Source organism: Protopterus annectens, chromosome 5.part0 (genome assembly GCF_019279795.1).
Source record: "Protopterus annectens isolate FY-2018-M chromosome 5.part0, PAN1.0, whole genome shotgun sequence".
In the NCBI taxonomy this organism is placed as follows: Eukaryota; Metazoa; Chordata; order Ceratodontiformes; family Protopteridae; genus Protopterus; species Protopterus annectens.
In genome coordinates, this window is record NC_056735.1 from 880,273,909 (window position 1) to 880,299,369 (window position 25,461).

The window sequence follows — 25,461 nt, forward strand, 5'->3', positions numbered from 1 at the left end:
CAGGTCCATGATAGGATGCCAGGAGTTTTCTTTTCTGGGAACCAGGAAAAGTCTTGAATAGAAACCTTGTCCCCTTTGTTCTGCTGGGACAGGTTGAATAGCCTTGATGCTGAGGAGAGAAAGCATTTGGTTTTGGGCATCTGCCCGATGGTTTGGGGGGAGGTCCGGCTGTCCACTTGGGGGTGGTACAGAGTGGAAGTGGAATCTGTATCCTAGGAAACTATGTTTAAAACCCATTTGTCTCGGGTAATGTATTCCCAGTTTCTTGCATGCAGGGCGAGCTTTCCTCCTAAAGGTGCAAGTGGTTGGGCAAGGCTTGGAAGAGTTAATGATAAGTCATTGTGCAATTTTTCCATAGGAGGTTGGCTTACTACTCCCTGCTTTAGGAGTGGGAGCCCCCCACTGTTTAGATCTGTGCATAGCCTGAGACTGAAGTCTTGGTGGTCTGCTGCTCCTCCTGGGTTTGGCCTGAGAAGGCTTAGAAGGAATTGGAAAGGACCAGTTCTTTTAAGGCCAATGCCTACTGAATCTAGGTGGCTGTACTTGTAAGAAATCTTTAACAGTTTGCATAGATTTAGCTTTTTCCTCTATTCTTTTAAGGACTTCTTCTGTTCTGTTGCCAAAAAGGCGCTCTTGGTTTAAGGGTGCATCCAGTAATTTGGCTTTAACATGATCTGGCAAGTTTTGTTCCTTAAGCCAAGCATGTTTTCTAAGTACAGACCCAGTAACAGCAGCCCTGCAAGTTGCTTCTAAAGCATCAAAACCACTTTGCAAAGTATGTTTACCAACCTTGTCAGCAGAATGCATTAACTCTTGTAAATCTTTGTGTTCAGCACAGTCAGGAATCAACATCATTTTCTGTTTAATTAGTCCCATAATATGTTGCTGATACTTCAACATATGAAACTGGCAATTTAAGGCAGTAATGGCTAGAGTAGCAGAGTTGTATACCTTCTTACCCCATCTGTCTAAAGTCCTAGAATCCCTGTCAGAAGGGGTAGGATTTTTGGCAGTAGTAGCCTTAATGCTTTTAGGTCCTTGGGAAATGGTCACTGGATCCGCAGTAGGATTCTTGAAGAGGAATTTGTGAGAGTCAGGTACTCTGTAGTACCTGTCAGGTTTCCTGGGAGCTGGGGGCAAAGTGTCTGGGGTAAGGCTGAATTCAAGAAAACATCATCTACAATGTCCAGCACAGGAGGGATAGCTAAAGGCCTGTGCTGAGGCAGGTTTAAGAATTACCCATGTCTCTTTTTGGACTGAGAATAGTCCTGGTTTTCCCAGCGGAAATGTTCCCTAAGGGTATGCAAGGTTTCACCAAAAGAGAAATCTTCTGGAGGGGAAGCAGAGGGAATGGAATCCTCTGCATCAGAATCCTCATAAGTAGATAAGGGTAAATCCTGGTAGTCAGAAGGAATAGAGATATCAGATTCCTGATCAGAAGAATCAGAAGGAAAATCAGTTCTAAGTCTCTTAGAGGGGGAAGGCTGGTAATAAGGTCTTCAGCCATTCTAATCATTTGTTTATGAGGCATGTAAGCCTGAGAATGCGCTTTGGTCATCGGTTTTCTAGGCGTGGTGTGAGCTTTAGGCCTGAGGAATTTGGTATTGTTAGCTTGAAATGAAGACTTTGGTTTGATATGAAAATCTATATGCCTGAATACACCCTCAGAAGCCGGTGCCTGCACATCGGCTCCAGACCCATCCAAGGTAGAGACATCCGCAGGTTCCATAGTCGAAGAAGCATCTCGCAGCATACCAGACTCCAAACGGGTCTCAGCAGAGGCCTGTGAATCTGAAGACACGGGTATCAGGGGCTGCAAAAGCACCTCACTGAGTACCGGCGGACTGGTGACTAGCTTAACGGAAGCGTAATCGGCAGTTATGGACCTATGCGGTCTGTCCCTGTCTTTATCCTTATGTTTTTTTCAGAAGATCGGTAGTTGGATGGCTTAATGAAGGCATTTCGGAGTACAGAGACCGAGAATGAAAGTATTTAGCTACAAAAGTAGCCCGATGACGAATAGTTCGGGTGTTGAACAAGGCACAAAACCTACAGCGAGGGATGTCGTGGTCTGGGCGTAAACAGGTGACACAGTAAGAATGAATATCTCTATGAGGTATTTGCTTTCCACAGGCAAGACAATTATTAATTTTTCTGACATTGATTAGAGCAAGAAAAAAGGATACCCAACGGGGTACTTATCTTTTTGAGGACTTCAGGTCTGAAACTCGAAAACGAATATTTCAGGAGTCGGCTGACCGGCACTTGCGAACTGCTTCTGCTTCAGGCACTGCACGGCAAGAAAGAGTGATGTAATGGCATCGGCTGCATGTTTTATACCCCTGACGATCTGACATCATGGAAGAAGCGACAGCATCTGATGCAGAAATCCCAAGACTCTGGTATTCAGGCCGGCTGAGAGCTACCTGCAGGCAGATAACCCAAATGTGATTATTGCAACAGTGAAACACTAAGAATATCACCCCCATCTGGATTTGTGCTCTAAGACATTTCCTCATCATCCTGTCCACATCTGCCTTGGGACAGACTACAGGTGGACCTGAGTCAGAAAGTTGTGGAAGCAGGGCAGGACAACTTCCTAGTAGTCTTCTGTAAAACCGGAGACCTAAGTCTAGGAAACGCAGGTTCCAGAGATAATCTGGGGCTCCGGATCCGAGGAGACTTGGCCACAGAAGTCATCAGATCAGACACTTTTTTGATTTTGAAGGGTGGCTCCAAACTTGGAGCAGGTGCAGGAGACTTAGTAGGGGAGCATTTCCTGTGCTCCCTTGGCTCTGATGACCTTTGATGTTTAACGGGGGTTTGAGCCACAAAAGTAGAAGCAACAGAGGAAGAAGAAGCTGGCAAAAGACTCTTCACGACTAACTTATTCCGCCTGCCACTGTAAAGTCAAGAAAGTTCTTTTTAGCATGACAAAATCATGGATGTGAAAGAGTGAAGTGCATAGCAGCTTAAGCAGTCAAGCAACATTAGCTTCAAAGTCAAATGAATGGAAGGTTGCAGTGGACTAGTGGAGTAGTCTACAATGTATGACTTAAGTTATGAAAAAGCATTTCCCCTACAAGTTATTCTGAAAGGTGGATTTGGATATATGCCAGACAGAAGAGGCATCATATAGAGCGACAGGCTGAAGAAATTTGGGAGACTGAAAGTGTGATGTAAATGTGACTTTAACTTATAATTGTGATGTTAAAGAACTACATAATGTCAGTTATTTGTTACAGAAAAGAGAGATTATATATGGATGCCACACAAGGTGCAAATATGAACAAAACAGACTTTGATGAAGGTGTGTATATATATATATATATATATATATATATATATATATATATATATATATATATATATATGTGTGTATAAAGGGAGCAGCAAGGGGAGACAAAGATGGGTTTTCATCATTATATTACCTTAAAGCAAAAGTCAGGTATGTTTGTCTGTACACTGACAAAGGGTGTTAAAGGAAGTTGATGAGAAACACTGAATTAAGGTAATTATTCAAGATCATGATCAATAATAACAAGGAAGATCTACTCAGTTAAAAGACTGTAGGACAGACGTCTTAATATACCAAACTGAGTTGATATGAAGGGGGTGTAAAAACTGATTAAAGATCATGTTTAAATAAGATGCACCAACCTCAACCGTTATGAAGATATTCATAATCTGAAATTAAAAATAATATGGTATAACTTCTTATTTCAACTTTAAGGATGTTTAACAGTATACACCCTCAATTACATCATCATGCACAGCACGCTGTACAAAATATAACTGCACCACTATATTAAGGGTTCCATTTTGTTTCAAAATCACAGACTGTATGTAATGGAAGAGTGGTGGTACTTAGAAAGGCTCATACGTGATAATTTGAAATGTACAGAAGATCTATATTCTATAAATATTTTGTACATACATGCTTTAAAAAAATTAGATGAAAGATCAGTAAAAAAGCCTTCTTAATCAAAATGCATGTTCAGGAGTGTAACAGAAATGTGGCTGCCATTAGGTCCAAAAGATATAGGCATAATGTGCATTCTGAGTGAGAAAACAAGAAGTTATGTACTCACCATAACGTTCGATGTATGTAGTCCATCTCACCTCACATTCTTACCCGTGGGTTCAGAGCCAAATATCGGCTCCGACTCGGCCAAATTTTCTAGCTCAAAGTCTTTCTATTGGCTGGGCTAAGATGGTATCCCATGCTGCATTGCTCTACATCTCCAGATCTAGTTTGCTGCGAACACCAACACTCATACTCCATGCATAACAACACCCAAGGAAAGGAAGAACAAACCAAGAGTGAAGGGAGTTCTGAAAACCAGTCCTAACCTCCAGATTCTCCAGGAAGGGGGAAGGTGGGGAGGTAATTAAGAATGTGAGGCGAGATGGACTACATACATCGAACGTTATGGTGAGTACATAACTTCTTGATGTTATGTAGTCCAATCTCGCCTACATTCTTACCTGTGGGACAGCGTCCCCAGCACCTAAATCCTGGGAGGCTCAATGGAAAATACTCCCGAGCACTGTGGAACCAAAGGAAGACCTGCCCCTAGATACCACGTCCAACTTGTAATGAGTAACAAAAGTGTGAGGAGACGCCCAAGTAGCCGCAGCACAAATATCATCCACAGACAATCTGGCCTGATAGGCTGTAGATGTAGATACAGACAGAGTAGAGTGAGCCTTGACCAGGAACGGTAGGTCTTTACCCCCTGAAGACTAAATGAAAGAGATGCAACTGGATATCCACCTGGACAGAGTGATTTTGGAGACAAGAGACCCAATTCTGTTTTCCGAAAAGGAAACAGACAACTGATCAGATTTTCTGAGATCTTTGGTTCTGTGCAGATAAAAACGTAATTGTCTGTGTACATCCACTTGATGAAATTTAAATTCTGCCTTGTTTGAGAACTGGGGAAAAAACACTGGCAACTCAATAGATTGATTAAGATTAGTGATAGACGCCACTTTGGGAAGAAAGGAAGGGTTTGGTCTGAGAGAAACCCTGTCCTTATGACAAATCAAGTATGGGGGTTTTATAGAAAGAGCTTGAATCTCTGAAACGCGTCTGGCTGATGTGATGTGATGGCTACTAAAAAGACAGTCTTCCAGGTCATGAATTTTAAATCACAAGTAGCTGCAGGTTCAAAGGGTGGTGAAGTAAGAGCCTGTAGAACAAAGTTTAAATCTCAAGGCATGATAGGTTCCAAAACAGGAGGACGGAGTAACAGAGTGCCCTTCAGGAAAGCCTTACAGAGTCTGTGAGCCATCAGACTAGGCTCATTAGCAACATGAAAGTTAGAAATCGTCGCCAACTGGACTTTTATGGTGGTGGATGCTGAGCCCTGACGAAAAAGCATAGACAAGAACTCCAAAACAGAAGCAACTGGAGCTGTGTAAGGGTCAATCGCTTGGTTATGAGCCCAGATTGAAAATCTCTTCCATTTGCTGGAATAACTTTTCCTAGTAGAGGGCTTATGAGAGGAAGATAAAATATGAACTACCTCCTGTGAAAAATGATGAAGCCTAACTAATGATGGAAGTGGAGTAGCCAGGCTGTCAACCGGAGGGTCCACAGAGAGGGATGGAGCTGCCCTGACATGTGTGTCAGTAAATCTGGTTGTGGGTCCAGAATCCAAGACGCATCCACGATGTAGGGATGGAGGAAAAGGGAACCAAACCTGACGAGGCCAGTGTGGGGCAATCAGAATCATTCTGCTTCCCAAGAATTGCGCATTCTGAATCACTTTTGACAGCAAGGGAACCGGAGGAAAAGCATATAGCAGACCGGAGGGCCAATCGTGGACTAGAGCATCCCAGGGTGACTCCCCCTGATGGGGGATCAACGTGAAGTAGCTGCTGCATTTGGCATTGAGAGGGCTGGCAAAAAGGTCGCAGCAAGGCTGACCCCCATCTGTGGAAGATCCGTTCCGTAACTATACGGTTCAGGAACCACTCGTAAGGCATCAGAATAGCTCTGCTTAGCCTGTCTGCGATCACGTTGGACTTCCCCGGAATGTGTGTTGCCACCAGAAAACGTTGGGAAGACACTGCCCACTGCCACACTCGCATGGCCTCTCTGTACAGGGGGTATGACTTGGTTCCTTCCTGCTTGTTCAGATACCACACCGACATATTGTCCGAGTGGATTGCAATAGTCCCAAAAGGGAGAAAGCTCTGAAGTGCCTGCAACGCAAGTAGCACAGCTCTCATCTCCCGGACGATGATATGCAAATGTATCTCGTGCTCTTGCCACGTGCCTTGGACTGTCCTGCCTAGATAATGCCCCCCCACCCCATCTGGGAGGCGTCCGTGGTTACCGTGGCAATCGGGGGCGGCGGAGCTAAGGGTTCCCCCTGTCCAGATTGCTGGTGCAAAGCCACCAACTGAGATCCTGTTTGCACCTGTCCGTGAGTAAAATAGGGTTAGAAAGTGGAAGCCTTTGAAGAGACCACTGAGCAAAGAGGAGACATTGAAGGAGCCTCATATGTAATCTTGCTAGAGGAACTAACACAGATGTCGCAGCCATAGTCCCCAGGAGTTGGAGAACCCATCTTGCCTTCGCTCTTCTCAGAGGGAGCAGGGAGTAAACTTGTTGCTGTAAGGCTCTGATTATTTCCTGTGGTAGAAACGCCTGCATTTGAATGGTGTCTAGTTCTGCACCTATACAAATGACACGCTGTGAGGGCAACAAGGCAGATTTTTCCCAGTTCAATGTTATGCCCAACTGTTGACAGAGAGTGATGGTGGCGTCCATGGTCTGAATTAGTAGATGCCTGTGGTGGCAGTGAGGAGCCAGTCATCCAGATAAGGAAACACTTGGAATCCTTGACGGCTCAGGTGAGCCGTCACCACCGCCATACATTTGGTGAACACCCTGGGGGCTTTGGTGAGACCAAAGGGCAGGGCTCAAAACTGAAAATGTCTGGCTCCCAGCCAGAAGCGTAGGTGACTCCTGGATGCCCTGTCCATTTTGATGTGGTAGTAAGCATCTTTGAGGTCGATGGAGCACATCCATACTTCTTTTCCCAACAATGGGAGAATTGACTGCAATGTGGCCATACGGAACTTGGACTTTTGTACATGGTTGTTCAATCGGCTGAGATCCAATATGGGTTTCAGGTCCCCCGTTCTTTTTGGCACCAAAAAGAATCTTGAGTAAGTCCCTAATCCAATCTGGTCTGAGGGGACATGCTGGATGGCTCCTTTTTTTAGCAGCTTTGAAACCTCTGAAGCCGTGTAATCCCTTTGACTGGGTGGAACGTCTGGGATTTTCCTGACTGGAGGGGATCTGACAAAAGGGGATGACATAACCTCCAGAAATTATTCGTAAAACCCATTGGTCCTGGGTGATGTTTTGCCAGGCCTCCGGGTATAACGATATTCGACCCCCGAGTGGCTCCCGAAACGCACAGTCGGCCTCCCATCAGGAGCAACGGTAGGGAGAACCGCAAAGGAGTTGCGGTCTCCCGAGAGCGGGGACCTCCTCTGTCTCTAGGGCAGCGTCTTCCTGAATAACCTCCTGCTCCTCTACCTCTGGAGGGGGGCTCACCTTGTGCACTGGGAAAAAAACCTCTGTGACTTTTTTGAACCACATCTTTCCACCCCTCTGGGTCTTTGGATAAGGCCTAGAGGGAAGGGAAAAAACGGACCCCTACAGCAGACAGAGTTTTTCCCTCCTGCTCGCACCTGGTGAGGGTGTCTTTCACCTTGGTTCCGAACAAAGAGGAACCATCAAATAGGGCGTCAGTGAATGAAGACTTGAAGGCCTACGCGAAATGACAAAGGCGCATCCAGGCCTGCCTACTAAGGGCAACTCCTGAGCTTGCTGCACTACTCGCTCCCTCGGCTGCATATGAAATTAGCCTCATGGAGGAGTCAACGATGGAATTGAGGGTAGACATCTGGGCGTTAACCGTCTGGGCCACCGCCTCAGAAACATTACCCATGAGAGTATCTCCAAGCTCCTTGAGGAGATCTCTCTGGAGCCGTGTAAAGTGAGATAAGCAGTTCAGCGACCGTAAGGTAAAGGTCGCTGAAGAGAGGGTATTTTCCCTTACTGGTCCATGGTCCTAGACTCTTTGTTAGGAGGATGGACAGAGGAAGAAGTCTTGGCTAATTCCATCTGGGTGGCCGCTGCCACCACCATGGCATCCACAGGGACTCCCTTGGACAAAAAATTTCTTACCCGGGGGAGCAGACAGAAATTTATTGGGTCTCCTGGGGACAGGTTCCACAGAATCAGGGTTCTCCCACACCCTCTGACAAATCAAATCCAGGAGCTCGTCGAAGGGTGGGGCACACCCAGGAGGCAGAGGGCTGAGCACCGAAGGCCTTCAGGAAGACCGACTCCTCCTCGGAGGGGGCTTTGGATGGCCAGTCACCTCTGTTTCAATAGCTCTAGGATGTCAGAGAAAGAAACATCCTCAGAAGATGACTTGGGGGACCCCTCCGATTCCTCGAGGTCAGTATCTGAGGTGAGAGACTCATCCTGGGAGTTTATGTGCTTCCTCTTGCACATTTTCTTTCTAGGGGGCTCCTCAGGCAAACACTCTGAGGGGGCCTCAGAAACTTGGGGACCACTCATGGGGGTACCCTGAGGCCTCAGGGCTCCACTGTCTAAAGATAGGTGGTGATCAGAGACCCGCACAGGAGTGCTAGGGGACAGAATGACCGACCCACATGATGTTGCTGACGATCTGGCCAGCGCACTCCGCATGGCTTCAAAGGCTGCCCCCCCCCGAATTCGAAGACCGACCAGCCTTCTAGGCCACGACAGGAGTCGGGGGTTCTCCGCGCCAAAGCACTGAGAGGGAGACTAGGAACTAAAAGATGCCCCAAGGCCTCTCCCTTGGGCCTGACTGAAGAATCCCAAGTCCTGAATCCCGTGGACGGCGCCGATAAGCCAAGAGGGGCCATCGGAACTGACCTGGAAACATCACACGGAGCTGAGCACTCCGGCTCCGAAGGCTGGGATGCGCTCGGAGGAAGAATCAAAGAAGGTTGCAGGATGGGCTCCGGAGACGACTGGGACGGAGCCGAGAACAATTTAGCCAAAACCGGTGACTGAAGAAGTCTCTGCACCACCCTATCGACACATCCACATCTGATAGTGTCCTGGAGGATTTGGAGGACAGGGAGGGAGATCAAGATCTCCTCTCAGGTGATACTTGCCTAAATCTAGGCGATCGGCTCCGAATAGGTTCCAATATAATTGGAGCCGATGCCAGTTCCATCATCACCGACACTTCCTGCGGCCCCGAGGACAGTGGAGCCGAGGATGTCGAAGCTAATTTAATTACTTTCTCTGGTGGCTCTGAGGAGACTGAAGGAGCCGGAGACCTCTTTTTTGATTTAGTGGATCTAGGTTTAGAGCTGGCAGCGGATTCCAGACCCTTTTCGAACGAGGGTTTCAAAAGTCCCTTCAGAATTAACTTATTCTTTCTTTCCTGAAGTACCCTGGGACTAAATGCATGACAGAAGCTGCAAGACTCCTGCAGATGGATTGCTCCAAAACAAACACATACCGAATGTCCATCGGTAATGGACATTTTATAGCCACACTTTGAGCATTTCTTAAAGCCCGAGGGCTTGTGCTCCTTCGAATCTTTAGACACCTTAAGAAATTACCACAATCACCAAGACAAAGGATCACAGGTACAGAACCGACTGGAGAAAAGAGTCACAAATTACACCACACTGAGCGCGGGAAAAAACTACCACTAACCAACTTTAACAAAACAATCCTCAGATACAGACACACACAAAGGGGACTAAGACTAAAAACCTCTAACTTAAACAGTTTAAGACCAGCAGTAGTACACACACGAAGAGAACTAAGACTAAAACCTCTAATTTAAACGGTTTTAGACCAGAAGTTAGAAAACAGGGAAGCAAGGGGACAGACTAGGTCCTCTAACTGGAACAGCTAGTGGGATACCACAAAAAACAATCACACACACACTGAAAAAATGTCACAAATAACACCAAACTAAGAATAGCTATTAAAATAGCTTTTGTTTGTAAAAAATTCTCTCAAGAAGAAGAAAAAAGGTACTTAGCCACAGCCAAGAGCAAGACCACGTCCGAGCTATACGAGCAGCAAACAAAATCTGGGGATATAGAGCAATGCAGCATGGGATACCATCTTAGCACAGCCAATAGAAAGACTTTGAGCTAGAAAAGTTTGGCCGAGTCGGAGCAGATATTCGGCTCCGAACCCACGGGTAAGAATGTAGGCGAGATTCGACTACATAACATCTAAAGTTATGACCTCAGAGGTTGTCTCTGTATGTAAGAATGTTAAGGCTCGCACTAGTAAGTAGAGTGCTTAGAGTCATGCTTAGACAGGACATCTTGCAAATTAAAAAGAACAGCAGTGTCTGTAACCATGGAAACAGTCAAGCCAAGGATACTACTAAGCCATCCATTGATATGGCCACCAAAAGCTAATTATCCAGAGGAACAACGTTCTTATCATCTGCAAAGCCTCCAACACCATGGGAAATGCACTAAATGCAACACAGAGTACAGCACAGAGGTCAAAAGGCAGTACAGTACATTGGAAGTGTTACCTATCCAGCACTGAATAAAGGAATGTCCTGTGGAGATCCCAGACTGTGACTTGCCAAAAGGCATCCAACAGATAGTCTCACAACAGCATACTACAACAACCCAAGAGGCACGAACTGGAACTTAACATACTAAGTGTGTTTGGCTGAAGTCCAAAGTGGGACTTCTGCCTCCTCAGGATCAATACAAAGACAAGACTTAAATCTTTTGTATCTTTAGCATGAAGTGGATCTATGGCTCCTCTGTTCAGAAAACTGCTCTGAACAAAGCACTTTCTCAGAAAGCACATAAATCTCAAAGGTATGGCTGTTCATCAACAAAGGGCACCTAACAGTTCTCTGAGATGACATTCACACTTAATGAAGAGCTGGAAAAAACTTTCTCCCACAAGCAGTCCTAGATAGTAGTCAGGAGTGAGACTGCCAGACTGGCAGAGTTAACTTCCTAGGAGAAATTAGCCAGTAGATTCATCCTAATTTGACTTTGGGGGTGGGTTGATTGTTTCTTACAGAACTGGAATGGGAAGGCCTGGAAGAGGAATAGTGGGGAATCAAAATCATTCAAAGTAGACAATTTGTTTCCTCTCTCATAGCTCCTCATCCAGGATCTTACTATACCGGTTTTAAAAGGACCTTTTTCTAGAATTAATAATCTAGGAAGACCTGCCTGAGGTCATCCATACAAGAAGAGAGATCAAATTACACTAGCATATTCTTCAGTCTACTGCCGAAACCAATGCACCAGTACAAATCAAAATTACAACAGGCTACGTGAAAGCCCAGCGTACAAGATATGGTTAAGGTCTTAATCAGATCCACCTTCAAATCAGGGCTAAGTGGGTTTGACATCTCCAGTTCCTGATGTACTCTATAGAGGACTGGGACCTGGAGAGCTGACAAATCAGTTGGGGGAATCTGAACACTGATATGATGATAGGAGGTACTGCTAGCCATGCCAGGAGAAGTAGGGCAGTGGATGTATGACTTGCGCCAGCACAGCTAGCTGGAATTTTATAAATAAGTATAATTTTGTAAATAAGGATATGTCATTTGTATATCAAACTGATTTGTACAGATGCCTGTGCTGAAAATGTTATTTGTGAGGTTTGCTTGTGTTAAAATGTATCAACAGTGAACCCTGCTGGAATGAAAAGAAATGTACATGTATTATTATAACTGAATTAAATATATATGTTTAAATATAGGATAATGGGACAGCAGAAATTAACCAGCTAGGTTACTTTAAGAAAAATAAGGAAAATGTAAATGAGTTGTTAAACCATTAAAGCTTTACCCCAAAGTGCTGAATAGGACCGGAGATGGAGGGCCTGGAAGAAAGCCTTGTAATTTTTGAAAAAGATCCTAATCTATGTGTGTGTTATCAAAATATTGTACTCCTATACGGTTACATCAATTTTTATCTATATCACATAAAACATTATCAGTTTATTTGCATGCTTGATGTACTTCCAAGGTACTCGTTTTTTAAGTATATATCACTGTCTTTAAGGATTTGATAACATTTCATTTCATAATCACTAGTACTTGTAATAACCTTGTCTTCCCATTGTCTGCTTTCACATATCTCAATCTCTTGTCCTACATACCTTTTAAAATAACCTTTTAGAAAAATTGAAAGATCATTTATTTTCTCTGTTGTTCAAAATAAGCCTACAGTCCTTTTCTACTGCTGTTTCAAAGGCTTGTAGAGGAGGTGTTAAGGTATGGTTAAGAACATTTTTTTCTTTAAACTGTTAATATCAGCAATACCATTGCTAACATCACGGAAAAATGAACTGCAGATTCAATTTACAGGTGTATGATTTTAAACTGGTTACTGTGGCTTTGCAGATCTAGTATGTACTTGTGAGGAATAAGATGGACTACTGAATTTGACACTTGATATGTACAGATTAGATGTAAACGCTGGGGCCGTGGAGGAAAATGATTAGCTGCCTACTGTTTGCTTATTATTCTGGTTTTGCAGGACTGGTATAGTTTATGTGAAACAACTTCAAGTATTTTAATGTGTGGTTCTTTTGTCTCTGATCTTAAAACCACTGAAGAAAATATCAACTGTAAGAAGATACCGTTGATTTTATATTCTGCCGAAGAAAGTTTTTTTCCAGTAGCCATTTTACACAAAATAAAGACCATATTTGCTGATTCATCCAAAAGTCTCTTTCTCTGGCTTATATTTAAATAACTTTTGCATGAGAGTAAGGTGGGGTTTTAGCTGAATTTCCCTGTGAATGACACACTTGCTTATATAATGAACATTTAACTGAAACGAGTTTTTGCTTTTTTTGGCAATTTTTCATTTCTGTGGCAGTTGCAATTAACTGAAGTGCTTCTTTATTCGCACAAGGGTTGTTCACTTATAAAACACATTAAATATTTGCTAAAAAACCTGCTGAGATTATTTCATTGTCAGTAGAACTATTTACTAGTTTATCAGAATATATATGCAAGCTACGCCACTACAGACATGCACAGTGTGACTCTACATGGGTGGCCAAACATTTGTCCTAAGCCTAAGCCTGCATTGAAACAATTGTTACTCTCTGTAAATCTTCTATGTATTGAATAGGAATTATCTACTTCCAGTACCACAACCACATCAGAGTAAAGTACAGCGCTATCTATATATATATATATATATATATATATATATATATATATATATATATATACACACACACACACACACACACACACACACACACACACACACACACACACACACACACACACACACACACAGAAAGAATGCTATATTATGCTATCATATCAGTTGACAGAGTAGCCCCTGCCTGAGAGGTCAACTTTTAAACCACATCTCACTCCAATGGATCTGGAAAGTAGACAATTGGTGGTCTATTTTCCAGGCTGCACCCCTCCTTTTGCAAATTTCTGGATCCACCACTGCACCAGTAAGAGAAAAACAGCAAACAGAAGAAAGAAAAGAATTATGACTGAGAATGCTTTGCTTACCTATTGCAGACAATGAACTTTTAATATGACTGGGTGGGCCATTCCCCCCTTTTCCTCTGACATGAAGAAATCCTCCCCCTGAAAGCATCCTCACTGGATACAGCAGTATGCCACAACCTGCTTCAAGTAAGAGCATTAAAAGCTAATAACTACTGCACAAAGAAAAATTTGACAGTACAGGGTACACGCAAAGCTAAAATAATACAGTAGCAAACAATATCACGTTGGCAAAAAAATATACTTTTAGTATCAACACACATAGCCAGCCTTGGGCATAGGCCAACATTACTAGTAATTTAAAAGATGTGTTTAACAAACCTCAGCAGCAAAACAACACTTTCCAGCACTTCTGATATACTCTGACCAAATGCAGACATCTTAACATATCACAAAGATGTCAGCAATTGTAAAGCATGGCAAGACAGAGTAATTACATGCAAACCACTTTGTCCAAATGAATGCATTATTAAAATGTTTTTGCCAGCTAATAAATCCATCTGATTTCAGAAATTCACATGTGAAAGAGAACTTGTGAAACTACAACTGGCTTCAAAACTTTCACTGGATTATCCGGATTTTACTTCAACTAACTTACCAAAAGGGTAAAATCATTTACTACATATGCTTACCTCTGCCGGTGGAGTAACTGGTCTGGTCTCTTCTTTAACAGGCTTTTCCGGTGATGCAGAAGGAGCTTTTACATCTCTGATATTAGGAGAGACAGGAGGGGAATCAGGGATGGCTGTAAAATGAAAGAGCAAACAGATTACTTCATGATTAAAAATCAAAAATGCAAACCTCAAATTTATACTGTAGAAGCAATGACTACCTTAGAAGCTAGGAAGCGAGTTCCAGAAGATTATTTACAGTCAGCAAACAACAGCCAAACTTACTAGGTAGCAACCTTTGGTTTAGATTTAAGACTTCAGTAGATGATTAATGTGGCCTGCATTTGAAGGTACTTATTTTCCAGCGAGAGCTAGATTAGTCTTCATAGTAGGGAAGAGGAGAGGCAGTCATTAGATCTGTTGAAAAAAGTTGCTCACAAACCTGGGGAAAATGTGTGGTCCCTTTCAAAAAAATTCAAGATGGTGGGGGTGCAGGAAAAGACGGTACACATCTTCTGACTCATCATTCTTTAAGTGCCACAAATGTGCAGTTAAAGGAATTTGTCAATTTCCTCAGTCAATGCTAAAATAAAATGGCTGCTGCTGATTGGCTATTAAGTGGCCAGCTAGTGGATAAGGGTTGCATAAGAGACCACCTTAGTCATCCACTTAAAAGATAACTTAAAAGATTGTTTTTGGATGTCATCTACCAAACTACCAAAGCCACCTAGAATGGGGGGTGCAAGTAGTCTCATGATCTGAAGTAACATGGACGCCATTGTTTCCTTACTTTAGAGCCTTTATGCCTTCCTTAACAGCAGGCAGCAGTATGTTTGTCACGAGCAGAAAAAATTGACCCCAATTCCTAGAACTGTGTTTAAGCAACAAATTTGTCATAATTCTGCACTTATTGTAGAAAAAAATCTAACTCATCTTCAAGAGCTCAAAACGCTCTGAAATTATTTGTGAATCCTGTTTTCTGTCTGTAAAATGAAGGCTCAGAAGTTTCTGACATAAAGATGTAAATTTTGATAATAATGAGAGAAGCAGTTAACCAAATGCCTATCTGCAGCATTTTATAAGGACAAAAAGGAGGTCCATACCTAAGCTTACTTTTTTAGGTTGCATCTTTAAAACCTCAAATCTTGGTTTTAAAAGCCTTGGAAGACACATCAATTTCCCATAACTGACTTCAGTACTTTTCTTGCCATTGTGTCTGTCATTCATCAAACCCCTCCCTTTTTGGATGGAGTCAGCTCATATTTTTTCCCAGCACTAAGGAGGTAGCCAGTACAGTACTGGCAAGAGCCATCTGGAGGTGCTGTCACACAGGCAGGAATGAGGGTAAATTGTGCCCACATTAGTGCCTAAAAACTTAGGACATTTCTATAAGCTCTAACTCTTCCCCTGGTACAAGCACCGGCACCTGCATCACCAAAACACTCCCTTCCCTATTATCAAGACTGACATAGCCCTCATTGGGACAGGTACCTCCAACTGCACATCACTTATCGGCAAATGCATGCTATTTCTCACACTTTGTGCAGCTGCAGCCCATGTCGTCCTTGATTATGATTACCAGGAGTAGAGGACACACTACTATGCACTTGGAAGGTTCTGTCTTTTAGATAGCTGCGAAACAAGCAAATAATGCTATCTCCGAAGATGAATCTTTTGAGTTGTTGAAAAGAAGAGTATGGTTGTATGTTTCAAAAGTCCTTGTCATGTCAGCAAAGAGACCTGCAGTAATAAGTCCCTCATTCAGGCTGCAATTGACGATATCAGTGGCCATTGCCACAGGAGTAAATGTACTGAAAGCATTGCAAAAGCCATGCTGTGCAACACAACAGCCACAGCTGTTAATGTTTTTAAGTAGCTGCTTGTACAAAAGTTTTTCAAATATTTTGGAAATACAGCACAAGGTAGAAACAGGTTATAATCCTTCAGTCAATTAGGTAAAGGGATTATAATTGTATGCTTAAATACTGCTAGGACAGTGCCTGAGGTGAGAGTGGTTAAAGATACAAATAAGTGGTTTAGTAATTTTTTCCAGCTGCATTCTTTGGGAAGGTGGGACCACACACAATCATTTAGTGTGGGCTTTAAAACATTCTGCAGTCTATGTGCCAAGCAGCAAAGGTGTAGATGCTTTTTCTTCCCATTCACACACACAGTGTTGTGGTCAACATTTTAAAATGCAGAGGCATGCAAGGTTCTTCCCCCTCCATAAGCTAGGGTGCTTTTAGTAGTATTTTTGCTATCTTCTTAGCCAATCTAACCACTTTATAATCATAATTTAAAAGAGAAACTGGTTTATATGGCACTGGATCCAGGGGGTTCTTCACGGTCTTTCGGGCAATACCTCTACTGCTGTTTTTCTCCAGGCTGCTTGCACTTCTTCCCCTTTAAATACATAAAGTTTTCCAAATTGCAGATTCCCAAGATATTCCAAGGCCACTAAGTCTCATGACCATCTTCACTTTGCCAGCACCCTACCTCAGGCAGCACATCCTTTCTCCAGGAGGGCCATAATGGTCAATACTGAAGAAAATTTCTGGATACCGATCAATTCATCTAGTTTACATTTAAAGAAGACAGTGGGCTACACTATTTAACATGCAGGGGAAGTTTATTCCAAAGGTTTTGGAGGCACTGGGTTATAAATCTGTCCCTCCTCAGTGTTTTATTTAGCTATTGGTCAAGATTTAGGTCCCCAGATCTAGTACTGGTGGAGATAACAGACTTGCAATGAAACAGAAGGTCCAGTTCAGTTGGGTTAATAATGACCTGATGAGTAAGTTGTCCCCTCAAACTTTTATAAGACATTGAGTAAAGGGATACTGCGTCCAGCCTCTCTTGGTAGCTCAGTGACTTTAGACCTGTGATTTTTTTTTTTTAGTTAGGAACTTTTGGGGTCTTTCTAATTATATGATCTGTTTAAGGAAATACATCCCAGAGGGGACATTGTACTTGGTAACTGGCCTGATCAACTCTGAATATTAAGGAAGTGATTACATCTTTAGATGTTGATGATATTCCTTAGGAAATTGGCTCTCTCTAACAATTTCTTCCCTCACAACTTACAAATGTCTATAGGAATGCTAACTTTTCACAGGGACTTCCCTATGGATTGACTACACATCACTGTTTTTTATGGCCTCTCTAGCTATCTTGGCCATCAACAACTAAGATTCCTCTTCATCTACAACTGGCAAATTTAAATTTTCCATAAATATTTCCAATTCTGCCTTATCCTGACTTATCCATTCATTTCCATTATCTTCTCTGGATCTCTCTTTATTCTTGTTAACCAGATGAATGGACAGGTATCCACAAATTTTCTCCAGGTTTTAATACCAGTCTTTCTACCTTATGATGCCTTAACTGTTGCAATATCAATTTTTGGGATTACTGTCAGAAAATAGCTGTTTAACAGCAATTTCAAAATACCTCTGCAGCTGTTCATCTTACTTTTCTTAAATATGCCCCATTTCCCTTCTCCCATGATTCATTGTTCTTCATTTCTACTGTATTGTTCAAATCCATTTTCAACTCATTGGATCTGGAGAAGTCTGATCCGATAAGTGCCTAGGTCTCTTAAGACTTTAATCTGAAGATGAAGTCAGATATGATAGCCCTTCTGTCATGTATTTTGGATCAGAGTGTGAAGTCGGATCCGACAATTTGGTAAATTTCTTTATAGGATCCGATGAGTCAGCTGGATCCGAAAGAGGTCTTTTCTTAGATTTTCCAGACTATTTAATAGAAGCTGTTGAAGTACTGGGAGATATAGTCTTCGTGTTTTCTCAGGGGGAGAAGACCACCAACGATGATATTAAGAAAGGAGATACATAATTTGAGGACAGAATGAAAACTGACATCATCAGATCTGGAGTTTCATGTAGTTCAGCACTACTGCAAGAACCAACATTACCCTACATATTTACCTATAAATTACTTCTCTTGGATTACTTCCCCCCATCACCCCATCACAGTATCACAATCAATGAAACTATGACCCAGAGATTATCCACTATATTCCTACGATGAAGGTGCCCTTTCAGTAAAAAGACCATTGTTTGTATGTGCACTACGGGAAACCATGTTTAACAAAATCTGCTTAGCAGCTTGAATTCTACTTTCCAAAGACATGTGGAATGCACAAAATTATTGCATATTCCCAGCTAAACTTAAATCATTTAACTGAAGCTTATGAATGTGTCTGTTTTAGACAAAGCTGACTGGGTTAGTCCCACTAGGCCACTGCCTTTTTTCAAAGGAGACCTGTGGTGGTTTTCATACTGAATAAGGGAAATTTGTCCAGGGCACAGAGGAACTTTCCTACGCTTTCTGAAGATGGGGCTGTAGTAGTATTTCTTCCATTGAGAGACTGGACGAGGAACAAGCCATAGATTCATAGGTAGGTACTAGGCTATCCGCCCGAAGGCATTTATAAGCCTAGCCAGAATGTGTTGGCTTTCGCCGCCCCCTTAGATTAGTTCCCTGTGCCTCTGTCGAGCAGAGCCACTGAAGTGATCCCCGGGGTAAACTTTCTGTTTCCCATCCACTCGTCAAGGTTTCTCTTGAAGAGTGTTAGCAAGGAGCTCTGACTAATGTAGATTAGAATCTTGTTCCAAACCATGGGAAGTCTCTGGGACAGGAATCCATCCCTCCGGCACGTCCTATTTATTGTTGTGGTGAGGTTTAGATCCCTAGAGCGCATGGCTCGAGGGGATAAGGTTTTCTTTAGGTGGAGCATGTCCATCAATTCTGGGTTGGACATGGCCTTGTATGTCAGGCAGAGATCACCTCTGAGTAGGTGGTATGCACCCGAGTACAGCTGGAATTTCTTCAGTCAAGCTGCATAGGGCATCTGTTTGAGGCCAGTGATCTTCTTGGTGAGGTACTTCTGTGGTCTTTCCAGCTGTTGCAGGTGTCTTGTAAGGTACATCCCAAATGGGGCGCTGTACTCTATGATGGGTCTGATGAGTAGAGGGGCACAATGACCTCTTCTGATCTGGATGCGAACCCTTTTGTGATTAGATGGGCCACATAGAAGGATTTTCTAACCACTTCGGCGATGTGATTATCAAAGGAGAGATTACCATCTACTTGGGTCCCCAGATCCCTTATTACGTTTTCCGTACTTAGGGGGCTACCACCTATGTGGTAGTTTGTGTGTACTTTGTTTTTTCCAAAGTGGATGACTATGCACATTTTGGCATTTAGCTTGAGGTCATGATTTTGACACCAGGTATCTGTCTCAGTGAGACCCTTTTGGAAGATGTCTGTGTCAGCTGGAGTGTCAATTATAGCCTCTAGTTTGCAGTCGTCTGCGAACTTGGTCAGCCATAGTCCTCCTGTGCTTGCCTGTACCTCTGAGAAGTATATGCCGAACAGGAGGGGTCCTAGGACTGAGCCCTGGGGAACACCACTTGTAACCGGTTTAGAGTCAGGCCTAGCTCCCGCAACTCTCAACATGTGGGTTCTGTCCGAGAACCAATTGGCAACCCATCTTGTGACACAGGGGTTCATGTTCAGGCTGGTGAGCTTGTCTATAATACCAAAATGGGAATGGTGTCGAAGTCCTTTGTGAAGTCTAGGTATGCTGTGTGCACCACCTTTCCCTCGTCTATAGCCTTGGTAACGGTCTCAAAGAAGTCCACCAGGTTTACGAGGCCAATGTAAAAAAAAAATGTAGAAAAGTAGGCCAATCATCGAGTACAATGCCCCATTTGGCATGTACCTCACTAGACACCTACAACTGGGGAGGCCGCACAAAATACCTCACAAAGTGGATCTTAGGCCTTAAACACTTGTCCTATATGGACAGACTCAAAAAACTCCCATCTATTCTCTGCCTCATATCGCCTACGTAGAGGTGATCTCTGCTAGACTTACAAAGCCATGTCTGACCCATCTCTGTTAGAAATGCTATATCTAAAGAAATCCCAAACCCAACACACTACACGCTCCAGAGACCTCAACCTCATTACCACAATCAACAGAACAAGCTGGGGGGACAAGTTCATAAACCAGAGACTGCCCATGCTATGGAATAGACTTCCCATACATGTCAAGCGGAGCACCTCACTGGCCCTCTTCAAGAGAAATCTTGATGAGTGGATGGGAAATGGAAAATTCACCCTGGGGATCACTCCAGTGGCTCTACTTGACAGAAACACTGGGAAAGTACAGTTGTGTACACTTACCATAAATGTAGATGTTCAAGTGTATTCACTGTTGCAGTCATTACATTTGGGTTATCTGCCTGCAGGTAGCCCTCAGTCGGCCTGAATATCAAAGTCTTGGATTCCTGCATCGGATGCTGTCTCTTCTTTCATGACGTCAGGTCGTCAGGGGTATAAAACATGCAGCCGACACCATTACATCCGTTTTTCTTGCCCCAGATGTCAGGTGCCCCCATAATGGAAAACAATTATATGTTAGGTTACACCTCCAACAAAAAGCAAATACACCAGAAAGCTGAAATACACTAAAGAAGAAAACAAGTATAGCCAAGAGAAGTCAGGGGGCTGGAGGGAGGGTAACCAGGACTGCAACAGTGAATACACTTGAACATCTACATTAATAGTAAGTGCACACAACTGTACTATGTTCTTCGTGTTTCACTGTTGCAGTCATTAAATTTGGGTTGATTCCCAAAGCTAAGGAAGGGAGGAGGAATTTAAAGAGCATTAGGACCAGCTATTAAGCCCTGCAAAACTAGCTCTGGATTTAGAAAAAATAGGCATGTGGTAATGCTTGGTGAAGGTATGTACAGAGCTCCAGGTAGCAGCTTCTAGGATGTCTCTGGTAGGGACACCTCTGAGAAAGGCTGTAGAGGTAGATGCAGCCCTGGTGGAATGTGATCTTATCCCCTGTGGGGTAGGTTTTCCATGGTGCTTATAGCAGAAATGAATGCAATGGGCTATCCACTTTGAAATGGTTTGCTTTGAAATGGCCTTCCCCTCTGCCCCTGCAGCACAGCCCACTAGCAGCTGTTCAGATTTTCTGAGAGGCTTAGTCCTGTCCAAATAAAATCTAAGTTGTCTGTGCACGTCCAAAGAGTGCAGTATTCATTCTCCTTTGTTTTGTGGATTTGGGAAAAAAGTAGGCAAATGAATGGACTGATTAAAGGCCACACTAGACACCACCATGGGCATAAAGGAAGAATTTGTCCTGAAGGACACCCTGTCTGCATGGAAGATGATGAATGGCTCCACTGCCATGAGGGCCTGTAATTCAGACACTCTTCTTGCTGAAGTGATGGCTAGAAGGAAGGCTATTTTCCAAGAAAAGAATTTCAACTCTGCAGTTTCAGTTGGCTCAAAAGGAGGTAGGGTGAGCTTTTCCAATAAAAAGTTAAGGTCCCAGACTGGGGTAGGGGCTCTTCTGGGTGGTCTTAAATGTTTGGACCCTCTGAGGAATTGCTTTAGCAGGGGGTGAAAGAAGAGGGGTGGTTCAGTATTATAATGAGCTGAAATGGCAGAGGCATGAATTTTAATTGACAAGAAGGAAAGGCCCTTTTGGAGCATCTCTGTTAAGTACTGAAGAATATGTGGTAAGCTGGGCACTGTTGTGCCCATCCCCTGAGTCTGGCTCCAGGAACAGTATCTTTTCCACTTTTCAGCATAGGATTTTCTAGTACTAGGCCTCCTTGCCTCCAGAATGACTTCTAGCACCTGCTTACTGTGGGATGTTATTGGAGAGCTCAAGGAATTAGCCAGGCTGCAAAGTTCAGGACTTGAAGTTGAGGGTGCAGAATCTGGCCCTCCTGCTGGGACAGCAGGGAAGGGGTCTGAGGCAGGTGCCATAGTTCCAGCTGTGACATACTGCGCAAAAGGGGGTACCAGTATTGGCGTGGCCAGTCTGGTGCAATCAGTATTGTCCTTGGTTTGTCCTGTTTGATCTTTAGTAGAACTTTCGAGAGGAGAGGCAGAGGGGGAAAGGCATAAACTGAGAGGCTTTCCCAGGTGAAGGTCAGGGTATCCACTTTCCAAGCTTAACTGTGGGAAGTCCTTGTGCAGATTTGTCCAATTGGTAATTCTGAGGGGAGGCAAACAGGTCTCTCTCTGGATTCCCCCATTTGTTTCTCATAAGGTTGAATACCTTTGGTTCCAATTTCCACTCGTGTGGGTCCATGAGATTTCTGCTTAGGTTGTCTGCCAATGAATTTAGCTTGCCTGGCAGGAATTGAGCTTGAAGGTGCACTTGGTAGCTCAATGCTGTGTTCTACAGAGCCATGGCTAGTCTGCAGAGAGGGTACGAGTGGGTTCTCCCCTGATTGTTTATGTACCACATAGTGCTGTTGGGTTCTCCCCTGATTGTTTATGTACCACATAACAGTGCTGTTGTCTGTCTTCACCAATAATTGTCCTGGAAAAATGTGGTCTTTGAAGGCTGTCAAGGAATTCTGTACAGCTAACATTTCTTTTTGATTGATGTGCAGGTGCATCTGACTCGGGTTCCATTTGCCATGCCAAGTGAGCCTCCCACGCATAGTCTGATGCGTCTGTTGTTAGTGTTTGGGTGGCAGGGGATAGAGTGAATGGGAGCCCCTTGTTGTGGTAGCAGGCCTCTGCCCACCAAAGGAACTCTGTCTTTATGCAAGGAATGATAGGAATCATTGATTCCAGGTCCTGAGAATGTTGACACCATAGGCTTTTTAGATACCATTGTAGTTTTCTCATATGCTGTCTTGCATATGGAATTAGTAGAATGCAAGAGGCCATGAACCCCAGGGCTTGCAGGATTTTCCTTCCAGATAGCTGGGTCTTTGTGGCCAGTGGTTTGAAGTAGGTTTTCAGATAAACTTGTTTCTCTGGCGTGAGGTAAGCCATCTGGGAAGTTGTGTTCAAGCTTGCTCCCAGGAATACAATTTGTTGGCAGGATACAAGGCGAGATTTCATTTCGTTTATGGTGTACTCCAGTGAGGTTAGAAGTTTCTTTACAAATGCCAGATGTTTTAGTAGCATGTCCTGGCTTTCTGCCTGAATTAGGCAATCGTCCAGGTATGGGTATATTTGAATATTTCTTTGCCTGCAAAATGCAATGACTGGAGCTAGACACTTTGTGAATACCCTGGGCGCAGTAGATAAGCCAAAGGGAAGTGCAGAGAACTGGAGCCTGCTCTGAAGCATAGGTATTTTTCTGCAAGATTCCCTTATTGGGATATGCAGGTAAGCTTCCTTTAAGTCTAAGGTTGCCAACCAGGCATCTTTGCCTAGCATAGGAAGCAGCTGTTGAAGTGTTAGCATTTGAATTTTGGGATTACCAAAACGGTGTTTAGAATAGAGAGGTGCAGGACAGGATGCCAGGAGCGGTCTTTTCTGGGTACCAGGAAAAGTCTTGAGTAAAAACCTTGTCCCTTTCTTCTGCTGGGACAGGCTGAATGGCCCTGCTACTTAGAAGAGAGAGAACCTGCTGTTGAGCCTCTGCCCACTGATTTGGAGGTAGGTCTGGCCAACTGTTTGGGGTGGTAAGGTGTGAAAGTGGAATCTGTATCCTTGGAAAACTATATTTAAAATCCATTTACCCTGGGTAATGAGTTCCCAGATTTTTGTATGCAGGGCGATCTTTCCGCCTAAGGGAGCAGGCAGTTGAGCAGGGCTTGGAAGGTTTAAGATTAAGTCATTGTGAAATTTTTCCATAGGTGGGTGTCTTACTACTTCCAGCTTTGAAAAGTGGGAGCCCTCCACTGCTTAGGCCTGTGAGTACCTTGAGACTGTAGCCTAGGTGGTCTGCTGTTCCTGGGTTTGGACTGAGAAGGCCTGGAAGAGACAGGAAAGGACCAATTCTTAGAAAGCCAATGCCTGCTGTATCTGGGAGGCTGAACATGCAGGAAATATTTAACAGTTTGCATAGATTTAGCTTTTTCCTCCATCTTTTTAAGGACTTCTGCTTTGTTGCCAAACAGGCAGTCTTGGTTTAAGGCAGCATCCAGTAATTTAGCTTTAACATGATCTGGCAAATTCTGCTCGTTAAGCCAAGCATGCCTTCTAAGCACAGACCCAGTGACAGCAGCCCTGCAAGATGCTTCTGAAGAGTCAAAACCACATTGCAAAGTATGTTTACCAACTTGTTCAGCAGAATGCATTAAATCATGTAATTCTTTATTTTCATCAGTCAGGAATCAAAATAATTTCTGTTTAAGTAGTCCCATAATATGCTGCTGATACTTTAACATGAAACTGGCAGTTTAAGGCCCTAATGGCCAAAGTAGCAGAAGTGTATACCTTCTTACCCCATCTGTCCAAGGCCCTGGAATCTCTATCAGAGGGGGTAGGGTTTTTGGCAGCTGTAGCCTTAATGCCTTTAGGTACTTGGGAAATGGTCTCTGGGTCTGCAGTAGGATTCTTGAAAAGGAACTTGTGAGAGTCAGGTACTCTGTAATACCTGTCAGGCTTCCTGGGAGCTGGAGGTAAAGTGTCTGGGGCCAGGCTAGATTCCAAGAAGTCATCATCTACAATGTCCAGGACAGGAGGGATAGCTAAAGGCATGTGTTGAGGGAGGAGTAAGAATTCCCTTAGCCTCTTTTTGGAGTCAGAGTAATCCTGGCTTTCCCAACAGAAATGCTCCCTAACAGTGTGCAAGGTTTCACCAAAAGAAAAATTTTCTGGACAGGAAGCAGAGGGATTGGAATCCTCTGCATCAGAATCCTCAAAAGTAGATAAGGGCAAATCCTGGTAATCAGAAGAAACAGAAATTTCAGAATCCAGATCAGAAGAATCAGAAGGAAAATCAGTTCTAGGTCTCTTAGAGGGTGAAGGCTGGCTTCCCCTAATTAAAGTAATAAGGTCTTCAGCCATTCTTATAATTTGTTTTTTAGGCATATGGGCCTGACCATGCAGTTTGGACATTGGTTTTCTAGGCATGGGTCGAGTTTTGGGCCTTGAAGAAGAAGATAGCATCGGTTTGAAATGCAAGTAAGTAGGCCTGAATACACCCTCAGAATCAGGTGCCTGCTCAGCAGCTCCGGACCCATCTAAGGTAGAGACATCCGCAGGTTCCACAATCGAAGAAGCATCTTGCGGCATACCGAACTCAGAATGGGTCTCAGTAGAGGCCTGTGAATCTGAAGTAGCGGGTATCAAGGGCTGCGAAAGCGCCTCACTGACTACTGGCGAACTGGCGATTAGCTTAACGGAAGTGTCGTCAGCAGCTTTGGACTTATGGGGTCTGTCTCTGTCTTTTATCTTTACATTTTTTTCAGAATGTCGGTAGTCGGACGGCTTACCGAAGCCACTTCTGGATAGTTA

The 25,461-nt window shown here is 43.6% G+C and overlaps 1 protein-coding gene across 1 annotated transcript in view; it reads right to left on the reverse strand.

The window, feature by feature from the left end:
* The window catches only part of POLD3 (DNA polymerase delta 3, accessory subunit), a 713,420-nt gene that overhangs the window by 145,343 nt on the left and 542,616 nt on the right, over positions 1-25,461 (reverse strand). The window contains exon 10 of the mRNA XM_044072678.1: positions 14,222-14,334. Within this exon, the coding sequence (XP_043928613.1) occupies positions 14,222-14,334 (113 nt within the window). The remainder of the gene's footprint in view (positions 1-14,221; positions 14,335-25,461) is intronic.